This window comes from Gekko japonicus, unplaced genomic scaffold (genome assembly GCF_001447785.1).
Source record: "Gekko japonicus isolate JY-2015 unplaced genomic scaffold, Gekko_japonicus_V1.1 scaffold3998, whole genome shotgun sequence".
In the NCBI taxonomy this organism is placed as follows: Eukaryota; Metazoa; Chordata; class Lepidosauria; order Squamata; family Gekkonidae; genus Gekko; species Gekko japonicus.
Window position 1 is genome coordinate 80,926 of NW_015168783.1, and position 15,727 is coordinate 96,652.

At 60.9% G+C, this 15,727-nt stretch overlaps 1 protein-coding gene across 1 annotated transcript in view; it reads left to right on the forward strand.

Annotated features, from left to right (window-relative positions):
* Positions 1–7: 7 nt before the first annotated feature.
* GBA2 (glucosidase, beta (bile acid) 2) overlaps positions 8–15,727 on the forward strand; it is a gene marked incomplete at its 5' end in the record, with an annotated part of 23,427 nt that continues 7,707 nt past the window's right edge. Inside the window, 11 exon segments of the mRNA XM_015415696.1 lie at positions 8–168; positions 302–393; positions 512–627; positions 761–979; positions 2,335–2,574; positions 5,361–5,463; positions 5,583–5,736; positions 11,613–11,738; positions 12,260–12,438; positions 12,590–12,694; positions 14,351–14,458. Coding sequence (XP_015271182.1) covers positions 8–168; positions 302–393; positions 512–627; positions 761–979; positions 2,335–2,574; positions 5,361–5,463; positions 5,583–5,736; positions 11,613–11,738; positions 12,260–12,438; positions 12,590–12,694; positions 14,351–14,458 — 1,603 coding nt within the window.

Genomic DNA, 15,727 nt, shown 5'->3' on the forward strand with positions numbered 1-15,727 from the left:
GGCGGGGGGGCTGATGGGGCGCTACGAGGGTCTGGCGTCGGGGGTCGGGGTGCCTCCGTGGGGCTGGCGGCTCTGCCTGGCCCACCAGTTCGGCGAGCGGAGGAAGCCCTACCAGGCCGGCGACGTCTCCGCCTCCGACGCCTTCAGGCACCTCGGCCTGGCCCTGCGGTGAGGAGGAGCGCCGCGCCGCCCTCTGTGCATGCTCAGAGGGGAGGGAGGGAGGGAGGGCGCTGGGGGGACGGGACCCCCCTCTCCCCCCCGCCTCCTTCTCACCCCCCCTCCTCCGGCGGCCCCGATCCAGGTACTTCAGGTGGTGGTACCGCAAGACGCGCGTGGAGAAGAGGCGCCCCGTCATCGACCTCTTCAACCCGCAGCCGCTGCGCCAGATCTACGGTCAGCCTCCCGGGGGGGGGGGGGGGAGGGGCTGCTGCGGCGGCTTTGGGGCTCCCGCTCGGGAGGGCGGGAGCGCTGACCGGCCTGCCTGCCTCCTCTTCTCCGGCCCTCTCTGCAGGCTGCCCGCTGGGGGGCTTTGGAGGAGGAACCATCACGCGAGGGTGGCGGGGGGACTTCTGCCGCTGGCAGTTGAACCCGGGACTCTACCACTACAAGGCGGTGGCTGCTGACCAGGTGCGTGGCCTGCCGGGCTGGCGGGGGGGGGCCCTACCCCCCACCCCCCCACCCCCTACGTGGCCACCGTGGCCGTCCTGGTGGGCCTCTCTCACCCAGGGCTTCCCCTCCTCCCTGCCTCCCTCCCGCCCAGTTCACCGTCTGCCTGCGTCGGAAGGGCCAGACCGTCTACCAGCAGGTGCTGTCGGTGGAGCGCCCAAGCAGCCTGCAGGGCTGGAACTGGGGCTTCTGCGCCCACTACGCCTTCTACCACGGCCTCTACCCGCGGGCCTGGACCGTCTACCAGCTGCCTGGGCAGGACGTGGTGCTGACTTGCCGGCAGGTAGCCCCCATCATCCCCCATGACTACCAGGTGAGCTGGCTTCCCGCGGGCTCCCCCCCCCCGCTCACTCTCTCCAGGAAAGTGCAGCCGGCTCCTGGGCGAGGGAGGGTGAGCTCCCAAAGCGGTGAGCCTGCGGGGCGGCTCCTTCCTGGCAAGCGCTGAGCCACCTGCCGTCTCTGCTTAGTAAGGAGTCGAGGGCGGGAATCATGGCCAGGAGGGCTCCCAGCACCCGAAGCCCTTGGCCCCAGGGCCTGTGCCTGGCGAGAAGCCAGCCATCTTCCTGGCAGTGGCACACACACACACGCACACACCGCCCGGCCTGCTCGGGTTTGTGTGTCTGTAAGCAGAGCATAGCCGCGGCGTTCCACAGTCCCCCGGTTTCTGCCTCCTGGCTTGCTGGATGGGCACCCTCGCCTCTCTTGACCTGGTGAGGTGGCGCCAGAGGTGCCCTCCCGTGTGGGAGGTGGCAGGCGGGCAGCGGCTGGGCCCCCAGGCCCAGAGGCTGCAGGAGAAGCCCTGGGTGGAGCTCGGTCAGCCTTACTTGGCAGGCGAGGCAGGGCGGCCCCCGTGTCTCTTGCGCAGGTCTGTGTCTTGTTCCAGAGTCCTTGAGCCAGCTTATTAACTAGCACAGCCAATGTGCTGCCTGTGCTTGGCTTCAGGTGCTGCCGCAGGTGAAACGACCTTTGCCACGGTGTAAACCGGGCTGCCTGACAACACACCAGAAGTCTGGCCTTGCCCAAGAGGTGGGGGTGCCGTGGTGCTCTCTGCCGGCCATTGCTGTGCCGCACAGCCCCGGACGCTTGGACGGGCCGGAAGCCTCGCGCTGGTGGGGGAGCTGGGATTCCGCCTTGGGGGCAGGCGTGGGAAGGTGTGCCGAGTCTCAGCCACCTCGTGGGGCTCTTTCAAGGCAGGAGATGGTTTCCTGTTGCCTGCCTGACTCGTGGGGGGGGGGAGGCCAGGGCGGGATAGGAGCCTCATAAATAAAATAATAGTATCTAGCTGTCCTTGGGGGTCTCCCAGCCAGATAATAGCCAGGGGTGACCCTGCTCAGTGTCCGAGATGGGGCTAGCTCGGGCTGTCTGGGGTTTCGTGTTTCATTTCCCCAAGCGTTCCTCTAATCAGGACCTGGGGCAGCTTTTGGCTCCTTTAGAACAACTGCAAGAATAACTTGTCACCAGCAAGCGCCCGTGAAGTGAGTAAAAACCCCCCGAGGCGTCTCTCCTTCGCCCCTTTGGCCGCTCCTAGGCCACCGCGTTCCGTTCCGTAGGCCCCCACGGCCTCTCCTCTGGGTCCGGCTCTTCTTGTCCAAGGCATCAGAGCCCCCCCCCCCCGCCAGCCATGCGGCCTTCCCCAGGCACCTCGTTCTCCCCTCTGCCCGTGCCCAGGATACCAGCTTGCCCGTGGGGGCCTTTGTCTGGGAGGTGGAGAACAATGGCAGCCAGGACCTGGACGTCTCCCTCATGTTCACCTTCCGGAACGGCATGGAGACCAAAGAGGACCGTGCGGGCGGCCACTGGAACGAGCCCTTCGGCCTGGAGAGAGACGGCCACTGCGTCCGGGGCGTGATGCTGCACCACTGCCTCCCGGTCAACTCCTACACGCTGGCCATCTCCGCCCGGGAGAAGGTATGGGGCTGGGGGCCGGGGACTCCCCACCGGGGGAAGGGGAGGGGTGATGGCGACCGAGCGGCCCTTGTGGCAGGGCCGGCCTGTCTCTGCCTTTACTCCCCCCCCCTCCCCGGTGGGTCCCCGCAGTGGCATCGCGCGTCGTTCTGCTCTCCTGCATTTTGGCTCTCGTGGTGGTAGGCGGGGCAGGATGGCCACGGGGGTCTCCCACGGGGCAGTTTCCCAGGCCGCATGAGGGCTTGGCCCTGCCCCCCCTCCCCGGGATCATCCCGCTCTGCCTCCTGGGCTCTCCGGAGCAGCCATTCCGGCCCCTCCACTGGATGAGCTGGTGGCTTCCTGCGTGGTTCTTCGTCGCAGCAGGGCTGATGCTCCCGCTTCCCTAAGGCGCGGGAGCGGCCAGGAGGATCCGGGGCACGAAACTCCCCAAATTCCTCTCCGGGGGCAACGAGAGGCAGGTGCTGGGCAACTGTTGCCTCCTCCCTCCCTCCCTCCCTCCCTCCGGTGGCCTTGGCTGTGCCAGCTGGGCTGGGGCCCGGGCAGGATGAAAGGGCGCTCCGGGGCGGGGAGGGACGCGCAGGACGGAACACTTCCTTCCTTCCAGGAGAATGGGCGTCATCGTGGAAACTGCCTTCTCGTGGAAACTGCTGCTGTGGTTTCCCTGCGTTGTCTTTATCTGCTTGAAAGGTGTGGTGAGGATGTGGCATTTGGGCTGTGCTTTTGTTATGAATTCGGCCTGAGAGAGTGTTCCCTCTGAGCTGAGTGAGTGTGAGCTAGCTCACAGTATTTTAGCCTCCAGCTCACACATTTTTTGTCTTAGCTCAGGAAGGATGGGGCTCCAGAGCAGACTCATTTATGCAGCAGCCAAATGGCTCATAGCTCACAACTTTAATGCCGGGAGCTCACAAAGCGGAGTCTTTGCTCAGGAGGCTCCACAGCTCAGAGGGAGGATTGGCTGGGACCAATGTTCCCTCTAAGCTGTGGAGTCTTGTGAGCAAAAATTCAACTCTGTGAACTACTGGCATTCAAACTGCGAGCAAGTGATCTGGCTACTGTATAAATCAGTTTGGAGCCGTCCTTCCTGAGCTAAGACAAAAATGTGGGAGACAGAGGCTAAAAAACGATGAGCTAGCTCACCCTAACTCAGCTCAGAGGGAACACTGGCTGGGACTGCGTTCACAGTGGGCCCTTGGTGGGCTTTGTGCTCTTGTGGCCGTCCTGCCCTGCCAAGGAGGCCCCGGAACACCGCCAGGGTGCCACCGTGGGCTGCTGCGGTCATGTCAAAGGGGCAGTGGCATCGTCCAGGGCAGGGACTCCCTACGCGTGAGAGTGGCTTTTTCCTGTGCTTCCGGGGAAGGACCGGAGAGCTGAGCCGGCCACGTTGGGTGGCATCAGTGGGACCTTGTTTGGGGAAATGGAAGTAACGCGGAGTGATTTGGGGACGGAGGGCGTGGGCCATTCCCCCCGGCTGATATGGGGGGGGGGAGAAGGGGAGCTTCTCTGGGGGGGTCTGCAGCAGGAGTAGCCCCACTTGGCCATCGAGGCAAGGCTCACATGTGATCTCGGGGGGGGGGGACGGGCTTGCCCAGGAAGCGGAGGAGAGTCTCCCTGCTGGCTGTGCCCTGGGGACAGGCTGCCGCCTGGTCTTTGCGGAGGAGGGGGGAGGGGGGAGGCCTCTCCCGGCGAGGAGCCTTTTCACCCTGGGGCGGGGCGGGGCCTGTCCAGTCCCGGCTGCAGGCTGTGTTTGGACACAGAGCCTCAGGCCGAGGTCTCCTTCCACGCCTCTCCTGACAGGGAGGGTGGGGACGGAAGCCCCGTAGCTACATGGAAGCATTGCCCCCGACTTCCTATCAAGGCCCCACAACCTCCCCACCTGTCAGCAGCCCCACAGGCTCCATCCTGGGCTGGCGGCCAAATCGGGCAGGATCCGTTTTGGCCAGCAGCAAGAATACGGCGTTCAATTTCGGCAGTACTAGCGGATTTGGGGGGGGGGTTCAGCCAGCCGAATGTCAATTTCGGCCCCATTATATCCTATGGGCCATTGAAGGCAATGGCGAAAACATAGGGTATATTTTAGGGGTCTGGAGGGGATGTGGCTTGAGGGAGAGGCTCCAGACTCACAGGGTAGTTGCTGGAGCCTCTCCCCAAGATACCCACCAGGTTTCAAGAACATTGGACCAGGGGGGGGCAATTCTACGGGCCCCCAAACAGGTTGCCCCCATCCCCTCCATTGGCGGTGGGTGGAGGTGTGACCAAGGCAAAGTCACCATGGAAGCACGAAGTCAGCCAGGAAGAAAGAAATAAGGAACCGAACAGGAGCCCGCCGCTTTCGCCGTAGTTCCCTGCACTCCACACAGCCAATGCGTTGCGGTTGCGGGGGGGGGGGGATGGATGAGAGGAGGAGGGGATCCTCCTCAGCTTACTTGGAGTCAGTGACTGACTTCCACTTACACCCACCCTCCGCAATAGGGGAAATAGCCCTGCTCCTGCCTGCGAGTGTGAGTTTATTTTATTTCTATTTTATCAGTGACCCCTGACTTATTTAAAGGCCCCCTGAATTAAGGAATCCCGACTACGGGCCTGGTGGACGGGCACCCTCCCCTGCTTTCTTCTTTTTTTTGTACTCCACCTGGCACCACAGGCCAGAGGTGGGGGTTGCCTGTGGGGGAGGGTCTGCCCCTGGTGCCCCCAGCCGCCCGGGGCGTGCACGTGGCAGTGCCCTTTCAAGTGTGGTCTCTGGCTCTGCCCACGGGTTGGTGTTCATCTGTTGCTCTTTCCCCCGTCTCTAGGTAGGCACCACAGTTACCCACTTGACAACGTTTGACCCTGCCGGCACTGGGCAGGACGTTTGGCATGACCTCCTGGCAGATGGCAAGCTGGAATCCCCGCCAGGTGAGCTGCAGTCCCCAGGAGGGAGGGAGGGAGGGAGGGAGGGAGGAAAAACCCACCCCCCACCCCCCACCCAGGGACTAAGGGGTGCAGGTCTCCGACCGGCACGCTCTCTTTTGCAGGGAAGAGCAAGCCTACAGAGAAGGGGGAGGCTTGTGCGGCCGCCGTGTGTGCCAGCTGCACGGTGCCAGCCCATGGGCAAGGGACGCTGGAGTTTGGCCTGGCCTGGGATATGCCGCGTATTCACTTTGGGTCCAAGGAGCGGGAGCACCAGAGGTGAGCCTGAGCTGTGTTCTGCTGCCCCCCTCGCGTGTGCACACGGGCCGACCCCCCCCTTCCCCCGCTCCCTGGCAGGGAGTTGCTCGGTGCTAACTCAGCTTCTTGGCATCGCCTACGGGAGTCTTGGCACGTGCGCCCCCAGGGGTCCATACAGGGGATGTGGGCCAGGATCAGGCCACTGGGCGGGGGTTTTGGGGTGGGTCCAACCGGCTTTTCTCATGGAAAGGAAGGAAGGGTCCCTGTTGACCAGTGTATCCTGTATGCTGAGTGAGTGTGAGCTAGCTCACAGTTCTTTTAGTCTCCAGCTCACACATTTTTGCCTTAGCTCAGGAAGGAGGGCTCCTGAAGAAACTAATCTATGTAGTTGCCAGATCGCTCGCTCACAACTTTAATGCCAGGAGCTCACAAAGTAGAATTTTTGCTCACGAGACTCCACCGCTTAGAGGGAGCGTTGCTGCTGACCTCGGCTTGCAGTTGCACGGAGGCTCATGAGGCCTGTAAGCAGAAAGCGTGGCTCCATCCACACTGCTCTGGGATGCCCCCCTGCACCACTAGGAGGCTGGACGGTGTCCCGGCTGGTGGAAGCTCCCCCTCCCCCACCCCAGGGACGCTCCGGCAGAGCCGGGCGTGGGAGTTCCCGGAGGCCTTGGCAGCCAGCCACTTCTCCTCTGCAGTCAGCCCGGCCTTGAGCGGCTTGCTCCTGCAGCACAGAGCTGGTTGGTGACTTGGCATGGTCCACTGGCAGTGCCCTCCCTCACCCCCCTTCTGTGGTGCAGAGGTCTGGCCTTCGGGTGGCTGCGGGCGTCCAGCTCCCCCACCCGGCTGTCCTGCCCTGCCTGTGGGGCGGGGGGGGGGGTCATCGGCCCTCTCCGGAAGAGCAGAGGCGCCAAAGGTTAAGGCAGCAGAGTGGCCCTCCTCCCCCGGCCAACAGTGCGGAGGCGCTCCAGGGTCCTTGCGCAGCTCCAGCGGTGCCACTGAGCATTACTGCCACTCTCAGTTGTGGCCCTCTGCTCTGGAAGAGGCCCCTCCCTCCCTCGCAGGAGCAAAACAAGGAAGCCGGGTGAAAGTCCAAGGGCGGCAGCCAAGAGGCGGAGACTGCCACGGCAGGGCTGGACCCAAGTCCCCTGGCCCCTTGAAGACCAACAGGGGGGGCGGGGTGTTATTGCAGCACTGCCCCCCCCGCACACTTGGAGGCTGACCTGCTCCCCCCCTCCCCCTAGGGACTCTCAGGAGGAAGTCCTGGTGCAGGGTTTGTTGGCCCCGGCGGGGGGGGGGGTTCCCATGGAGCGGGAGCACCTCCTCCCCTTCCTTCGATATAGACAGCTGAGGGGCAGGAAGGGGAGGCCGTCCACGTCGGGCTTTTCCTTCCAGGCTGGAGCCACAAGAGGGCAGCAGAGGTCCAGCTGCCCCCCCCCCCCCCCCCCCCGGCCCCCCGAAATCGACGACAAAAAAAAATGCATACTGGTTGTGTTCCCTCTAAGCTGAGCTGGTGCAAGCGAGCTCACAGTTTTTTAGCCTCCGGCTCACACATTTTTGTCTCAGCTCAGGGAGGAGGGCTCCAGAGCAAACTCGTTTCTGCAGCGGCCCAATTGCGTGCTCACAACTTTAAGGCCAGGAGCTCACAACGTAGAAGTTTTGCTCGCAAGACCCCACCGCTTAGAGGGAGCCTTGGTGGCCATCCAAGCTCCACCCAGGCCAGAGGCACAGAGCACTGGAGCCCCCGCTGCCTGGCTGCCCTCCCTCTCCCCACTAATCGTCTGTGGGCAGCCAGTGAGGCCAGGCCGCTCCAGGAAGGATGCCTCTGGGGGGGGGGGCGCCCCCCCACCCCCGCTCTGCCACTGTCTGTCTGCAGACTTGGGAGACCCCTTCCGCAGGACACCTCCTCTCAAAAGACTCTCTGGTTGTTGTGGAGATTCTTTGACGTTTTGATGGGTGGGGCTCACCCTCTCCTTGGGTGTGGATCCTGCGCCTGGGCATGGCAGATGAGGATGCCCGCCCGCACTGCAGGAGAGAGAGCGCAATGAGCAAGGCCCCCCCCCCCCCCCCAAGTCGATATTAAAAACAGCCGCCACAAAACCAACACTTGGGATGAAATCATAGCCACGAGGCAGTCTTCAGGTGAGAAGCACACCGTAAAACGGCTTTAAAAAGATGAGTCTCTTCCCTTAAAAGCCTGGGTGAAAAGAACCGCTTTGGCCTGGCACGTAAAAGATGGCAAGATGGGCAGCGGGGGTGCCTCACGGGGGAGGGCACTCCACGGGTGAGGTGCCACCCCCTGGAAAGTCCTGTTTCTCACCACCTCTGCAGGTGGGGACATGGAGAACGGGGCTTCGGAATGGCGCCTGAACGGGTGGGGTGGAGAGTGCCGGAGGGGAGGGGGCGTTCCTCCAGGTGCCCCGGGGGCCACAAGCCACAGAGGGCCTTCGGAGCAATCTGAGTTGTGCCTGCACACCAACGGGCGGCCAGTGCGGATCCTTCAGTGGCCTGGCGGCTGCACTCTGAGCCAGACGAGGTTTCTCAGCCGTTTTCCGAAGGCAGCCCTGTGCCCAGCGCTTCCCAGGGACCTGGATGGGATATGCGCCCAGAGCCTGGGTCACCGTGGCCAGATGATGTTTTCGGAGGCACAGCTGAAGCCGACCAAAGGCACCGCCTGCCCTGGAAGAGCTCTGAGCCTCCCCTTCCTCCTGCCCGTCCCCCCACCCCACCCCGCATGGCATGACGCTGGGCCGTCCCTCCGCCACCTAAGCACAGGCAGGCAGCCTCTTGTCCCCCTTCCCCCGCAGGGCTGGCTGCCACGCCCAGGGACCACGCCCATGTGGACCTGCGACCCTCCCACCCGCCTGGGGCGCTGGCAGCCCCCTGCTCCTCCTCCTCCTCCTCTTCCTGTGGCATCTTTGGGCCACAAGCACACCTTGGGAGACTTGCAACATGCGGCCTCGCCACAAGACAGTGAGAGTCGTAGGGTCTTCCACAGCAGAATGGACCCCGACCCCTTCGTAGACGTTCATGCACCTGATTTGGGGGGGGGGCTGCCTAACCAAAATCCTCTGGCCTGTAAGTGAGCTGCTGGTCCGGATGCTGCTGCCCCCAGAAGGCCGGACCCGGGGGGGGGGGCGTCCGCAGGCACGAGGAGGATCCTCTGATCAGAGTGCAGCAACCTGGGAAGGTGTGGGAGGGCCGGGCCGGGGCCCTTACGGTGACCCTGTTCTGTGGCCACAAGAGGGGCGGCTGTTGGAGGGTGTTCAGCCGCCGCGTGGCTTGTGATGGGGGACGGGACGGTTTACCACGGCCCGTGCTTCTGCTGTTAAAGCACTTTCTCTCTTTGGGCTGGTGTGCGAATTAGCTGCGTGAACACAGCGTTCCGGTTCTCTGACGGTGGGGAAGCCCCCTCCTTTTGGGATTCCTCCTCTCCTCCCTGGGGGGATCCCTCCCCTTCTCTCCCTTCCTTCCGACCCCTCCCAGTTCAGCATCCGTCCATCTGCCAGGTCACGTGCTGCTGATGACGTTTTAGGGCTTGATGTTTTGTTAGGTGTTTCGGTTCCATTGGGAAGCCAGAGAAACGCGATCCAGGTTGTACAAGCCCTGGCCCCACTGGTGGACCTCCTGAGGGCCCCTGGTGTTTCTGGCCACTGTGTGACAGACAGAGTGTTGGCCTGACCCGACACGGGCGTCTCTTCTGTTCTTAAGCTTCTGAAAGGGATCTGCTCCTCTATTAGGATGAGACTCCAGCTTGTCCCCCAGACTGTGGTAGAGATTTCTTACATGCCCAGGGAAATGCCGATGATAGCCACTTTGGGCCACTCGGGAACAGTGTTCCCTCTAAGCTGAGTTAGTGTGAGTTTTTTATCCTCCGGCTCACACATTTTTTGTCTTAGCCCGGGAAGGATGGGGCTCCAGAGCAAATGAATGTATGCAGCAGCCAAATCACTCGCTCACAACTTTAATGCCAGGAGCTCACAAAGTAGACTCTTTGCTCACAAGACTCCACCGCTTAGAGGGAGCATTGCTTGCAAGCAGTGTTCCCTCCAAGCTGAGTTAGTGTGAGCTGGCTCACAGTTTTCTAGCTTCCAGTTCACACATTTTTGTCTTTGCTCAGGAAGGATGACTCCAGAGCAGACTCGTTTATGCAGCAGCCAAATGGCTCACTCACGACTTGAATACCAGGAGCTCACAAAGTAGGATTTTTGCTCACAAGACACCACCGCTTAGAGGGGGCATTGGTCAGGAAGCAACTTTCCTCCAGGAGATCCTGGAGGTTTTTTGCCCTCTTCTGGGTGTGGAGCAGGGGTCACTGGGTGTGTGTGTGGAGGGGGAGGTATGTGTGAATTTCCTGCATTGGGCAGGGGTTGGACTAGATGACCCTGGAGGTCCCTTCCGCTGAGTCTGTTTCCCCTGCCGAGGCCAGGCAGACCTGCACTGTTTGTGACAGGGGTCAGAAAACACCGCCACGTAGGAGCCTCTCAGCAGGAGGAGGAGGAAAAAGGAGGAGGTGGTGTGTTGTGCTGTGTGGCTGCCGATACCCCCATGAGCCAGTTAGAGAGGAATCGCCTGGGCTTGTCTTTCCCCGCCCCCCTCTTTTCACTCCCTGTTCAAGAATGAAGAGGGGGAAAGGCTGCGAGGGGTCCTCTCCTGCCGTACCGGGAAGGAGATCTTTGGGCAGGACTCGTCTTTGTCTCCCGGTGCAGGATCTCCAACCCCGGTGGGTGCCCTGCTCTGGCAGCATCCGCTCCTCCTCCGGGATCTGCCCTTTCCTTTGCCGTCCACCCGGGGAGTAGCTGTCCCCCCCCACACACACACACGGGTGGCCTCCCGTTCCTCACGTCCAGCGGCCTCTGGCTCCTGAGCTCTGCTCCCCTCTCCTGTCGCTCCCCAGTCTGCTCGCAGCTGCTGCCCTTTCCCCAGCCGCTGGAGCCGGATCTCTGCTTATTGGTCCAGCTGCTCACCATAGCGCCCCCTCGGATATGGGGTGTCAGCAAGGGGAAGTGGGATGTCTTCACGAATCCCAGCCACTCTGCTGAATCCGTGTTGCCTGTCCTAAATTCCCTGTGCAAAGCGGAAAATAAGCCCACCTTCCTCCCGGCAGTGTGTTTACACACCAAATGTCACAAGCTGCCCCTTGTTTCTTCCCTGACCTCTGGCGGCTCTTATTCCACGTGTGAAAGGACAGACTTGCCACGTCCCATTCCCTGTGGGTCCCCGGGAGGTGGGACAGCCCTGCAGCCCCCCCCCTTCGGATAGGAAGAGCGACCGGGTGGGGGGTGTCTTTCCACGGGGGTCAGGCTTGGAGCGTTCTGTTCCTGCTTCGGAAGAATCCATTTAGAGGCATGGGGGGGGCCTCCCTGTCGGGTAGCCCCGCCATGAAGTTTTTCCCTTTCTGCTGGAATGTGCTCTGCTCTGCAGCTGTGTATCGGTTTTGCTCCTTATCGGCAGGCTGGCCTTGAGTGCTCACCGCTTGGCCACGAATGTCTCCGAATCCACTATATCTCCTACTGCCATTTTGTATGCGTCATTCCTGACTCGAAGGGTCCAAGTCGACTTCACCTTACTCTGATCAATAAAGTTGAATCTGCTTAAGAACCTGCTATTGATACTGAGTCATTGAAATACCTGACACTCCCGAAGCAGGCCTCTGCGCGGGGTGGCCCACGGACCCTGGGGGAACCCACACACACGCCCACTCTCCCCCACTGGGCCCCCCCAAGTGAGATCAAAGAGATCTCTTGCCTTGTCCCTCTCCGTTGCCCCCCCCCAAGAAGGGCTGAGCGCCGTGGTGCTGAACAAGGGCTTCTCGTGGGAGGGCCCCCCGGCAAGCAGCAGCAGCAGCCCCTCCACGCAGCCCAGGCAGGTGGCTTGTTCGTTCCCTCCCTCTGCAGGCGATACACCCGGTTCTTCGGCAGCGATGGGGACGCCTGCCCTGCCCTCTCCCACCACCTGCTCACGCACTACGAAGGGTGGGAGGAGAAGATCGAGGCCTGGCAGAGACCCATCTTGGAGGACAGGTACCGCCGGGGCCCCTCTGAGCTGCCCTGTGGCCAACCGCGACCCCCCCCCGGGGGAGGGGGCAGGGCCAGATGCCTGTGGCTGTTTCTCGGGCCGTCATGTGCCAGTCTTGGGGTGCTGCTGAACTGCTCGCACATCCTGTTCTGTTGTGTGGGGTGAGGTGGGGGGGCTCTCTGGCCGGAGGCCAACCTGGGAAGTAATCCGCCAAAGGTCCCTGGGCCACTTTGTGGGCCTGGTTGCTGGGAGAAGCCTTTGCTGTTCCCTGGCGGGGGCCTTCCCCTGCACCTGTGAAGCCTGCCCCCGGCCCTCTTTGCTTTTAGTTTCTGGAAGACGAACTGTAGCCGTTTGGACGGCGTGCCGTTTGTGTGCACACGCCCGAGAGTCTCGATTTAACGGGGCAGGTGGACACTGCAGGGCCCCCCCCCCAGTCTGTGATGGAAGGAAGCATCCCAAGGGGGGAGACGGGGGGCACTCCTGGGACATGGCGGCACACGAGTGAGTGCTTCTCTCACCCCTCCAGCGAGCTGCCTGCTTGGTACAAGTCAGCCCTCTTCAACGAGCTGTATTTCCTGGCTGACGGAGGGACCGTCTGGCTGCAGCTCCTGCCAGAGGACGCTGCCTCCCTGGCCGCCAAGCCCGGCCTCCTCTCCCAGCACCTCCCGCTCCTGCAAGAGTATGGCAGATTTGCTTACTTGGAAGGTAAACGGCGGGGCCGTGGGGGGGGGCAGCATCGGGTCAGGTGGGGGCAGCTGGGAGGGAGCCGATGGAGCTGCCGGCCCTTTGCACAGAGGGGGAGCCGCTCTCTCTCCTCCCCACCCCCACCGACTGCTTTCCCTCTGCTGCTCCCCAGGCCAGGAGTACCGGATGTACAACACCTATGACGTCCACTTCTACGCCTCCTTTGCCCTCGCCATGCTGTGGCCCAAGTTGGAGCTCAGCCTGGAGTACGACGTGGGTGGGTGAGCCAGCGAGCGCGGCCGGGCGGGGCCCAGTCGGGAAGCAGAGGCTGGGCGGTTGGAGGAGGGACACAGGCAGAATGTTCTGTTGTGGGCTGTCCTGCCACCTCGTGGGCTGCCACCTTCCTCTGCCACCACTCTGGAGGACTTAGGGTCTCTCTGGAAGGTCCAGAGTATCCCCCCCCCACCAAGCCCTACCAAAAATGCCCCTTTTTAAGCCGAGAAATATAGGCATGATGACCAGGCCGAGAACATTAAAATGGTTTATTAATACAGTAATGGGGCAAGGAGAAACAAGACAAGGGTGCTTAATATGTAACAGTGTCTAAAGGTAAATAAAACAAATCTAACACGGCTACCTATTCTCTTAACTGGTTACTATTCAAGGTCCACAGCCTTTTATGCCAGGCCTGTGCCGGTACTCACTCTGTCCCAAAGTGAAGGATCTTTCTCCCAGACCAGAGTGTCCTCTCAGATTAACTCTGTGAGAGCAAAGAACGCAGTTCCACAGCCCACTAAGTTTTAGTAACAATCCCCTCATACAATCCCTGGACACCGATTGGTTGCAATCATGACGGGTGAAAAGCAAAAAGGGGGACTGGGAACAAATAACAATAGAGCCATGCGAGCCCCAAAGAAATGAACCTGAAATGCTTCTCGGGCAGAGCAGCTGACAACATTGCATCCCTCCAGAGAGGGGAGCCGCCAGGGGCTAGCAAGCTGGAAGCGCCTGCCCACTCCGCAGCCTTCCGTCCCCCTCCAGCCCGTGCAGTTGAGAACTGAGCTCTCTCGATTCGCCCGGAGTCTCAGGGGCCATTTCCTTGGCTCCTGTAGGACTGGGGGAGAGCTCTGCCTGCCCTGTGCCCTGTGCCCTTTCCCCTTTCCTTGCTCCCGTGGCACGCAGAGGAGCCCCCCCTCGCCCAGGGGTGGGGACAGCGTCCCAGACACTCTGCCTTGCATTGCGGTGTCTCGTTTCTGTCCAGTCCTTTTTCAGAGGGACAATGACTTCTGGGTTTCTCCAGGCATCGTCCCTGCTTGCGTAAAGCCTGCTCAGGGCAGCTTCGCTGGGCTCGGTGTTGCCCCCACCCCGCTGCCGCCTTCAGCCAGGTTCCCGGAGACACAGCCCTCTGCTGCTTCCCTGGCATTCTGGGGAGGTTACAGGGAGTCCAGCATTTCTGTCCTGGCCCTCCCGGAGCACTCAGGGCTGTGCCTGTCCCCTGCCCACTCCGCCTTCCCTCGGACTCATTCCCCCCCCCCCCGCCAGAAAGCTCGTCTGTGCCCCGTCCCCTTCGTTGGCACCTCCAGGCCCTGAAGTCTCTGGCTGTTGTTGCTTGGCTAGGTGGGCAGAGGGTTAGGTTGGGGCGAGCCCGCCTGCCCAGCCCCAGGGGCTCTTTGGGAGTTCCTGACTCTCCTGCGTAGGTCTCTGGCATTGCCTTCTTGCTTCTGCCAAGCTGGCCTCAGCACAGTTTTCCCTCTAGTCCAGCCGGCAGTTTCCGGGTGGGGTCTGGTGGGTGGGGAGCAGTGTGCCATTCAGGGTGGGGAGGCACCCAGACCCCCCCCCCTCGGGCTTCACCAGTGGCTTCTGTAGGCTCCCTGGAAGGAAAGGGGGAGAGGGTGCGGGCCTCTCACGCTTCCTTCCCCCCGGTGCTCCCCAGCTTCTGCCGTGGTGAATGAGGACCCTCGGCCTCGGGTGTACCTGATGAGCGGGCAGACGGCCCAGGTCAAGCTGTGCAACGTGGTGCCTCACGACATCGGGGACCCAGGTAAGGCTGTGTGGGCAGGGTGCAAGCGTGGCAGGGGCCAGCCAGTGTCTCCGGCTCCCGGGCAGGCGTGGCTTCCTGGGGAAGTTCTGAGAGGATGAGACGTGGGAGTTTGCCACCACTGGGTGTCCTGTTCCCACAGAAAGAAGTCCTTGCCAGGCTCTGGGGTCCCGGCAGGACGGCCTCTTGCCACTGTGCCGTCAGTCAGTCAGTCTCTTCCCCGCCCCCCCAATCACAAGGTAGTTTTTAGCTTTATTTATGGCTGAAGCCAGCAGTTAACATTTCAAACACAACAAAATTAATAGATAGTAAGAACCCCTGTAAACAATGGTAAAAGAAGCTTAAAACAACAATAAAATGCATTTTAAAATTCTTAAGAGACAGACAGTTAACAGTAATATGATTGACATTTAACTTGCTGCATTATTATAGATTTTCCAATTCTTGAAGCTAGCCATCCATATCTAGCCACTCGGTAGGTTGCCTGTCCGCAAGGAGGTTTTTCATAGTACGAACTCTTTGCCTACTAGTGAGAGGGAAAAGCCTGGGGAGCGGAAGTGATTTACGGAGATCATTATAGACCTTACAGTCGAACATAACAGGTTCTGAATTTTCAGTACCTTTGTTACAGCAGGGGCACATACATTCCTCAAACAGGATTTTCTTATACTTCCCATCTGTCATGCTACCCCCGTGGGTCGCCACCTTCCTCTGCCACCACTCTGGACTTAGGCCCAGAGTACCCTCCCAAGCCCAGCCAAAACGGCCCCTGTTAAGCCAAGAAAATATAGGCGTGATGACCAGGCAGAGAACATTAAACAAATGGTTTATTAATACAGTAATGGGCAAGGAAACAAGACAAGGTGCTTAAAATATATATAAAAGTGTCTAAGGGTAAAATAAAACAAATCTAACGAGGCTACCTATATCTCTTAACTGGTTACTATTCAAGGCCCACAGCCTTTTTATACCAGGCCTGTGCCTGTACTCATTCTGTCCCAAGTGAGGGACCTTTCTCCCAGACCAGACTATCCTCTCAGCTTAGCTCTGTGAGAGAAAAGAACGCAGTTCCTCAGCCCACTAAGTTTCAGTAACAATTCCCTCATACAATCCCTGGACACCGATTGGTTACAAACGGCACCAAGCATTGTGGGGATTGTAGGCTGTGTCTGCTTTCCACTCCGACACAGGTCTCCTGGGCCTAGGCCTCACTAGGCTTTGCCTCCCAGTCCTACACAGATCATGACACCCTCTGTAATCGCTAGAAGAAGA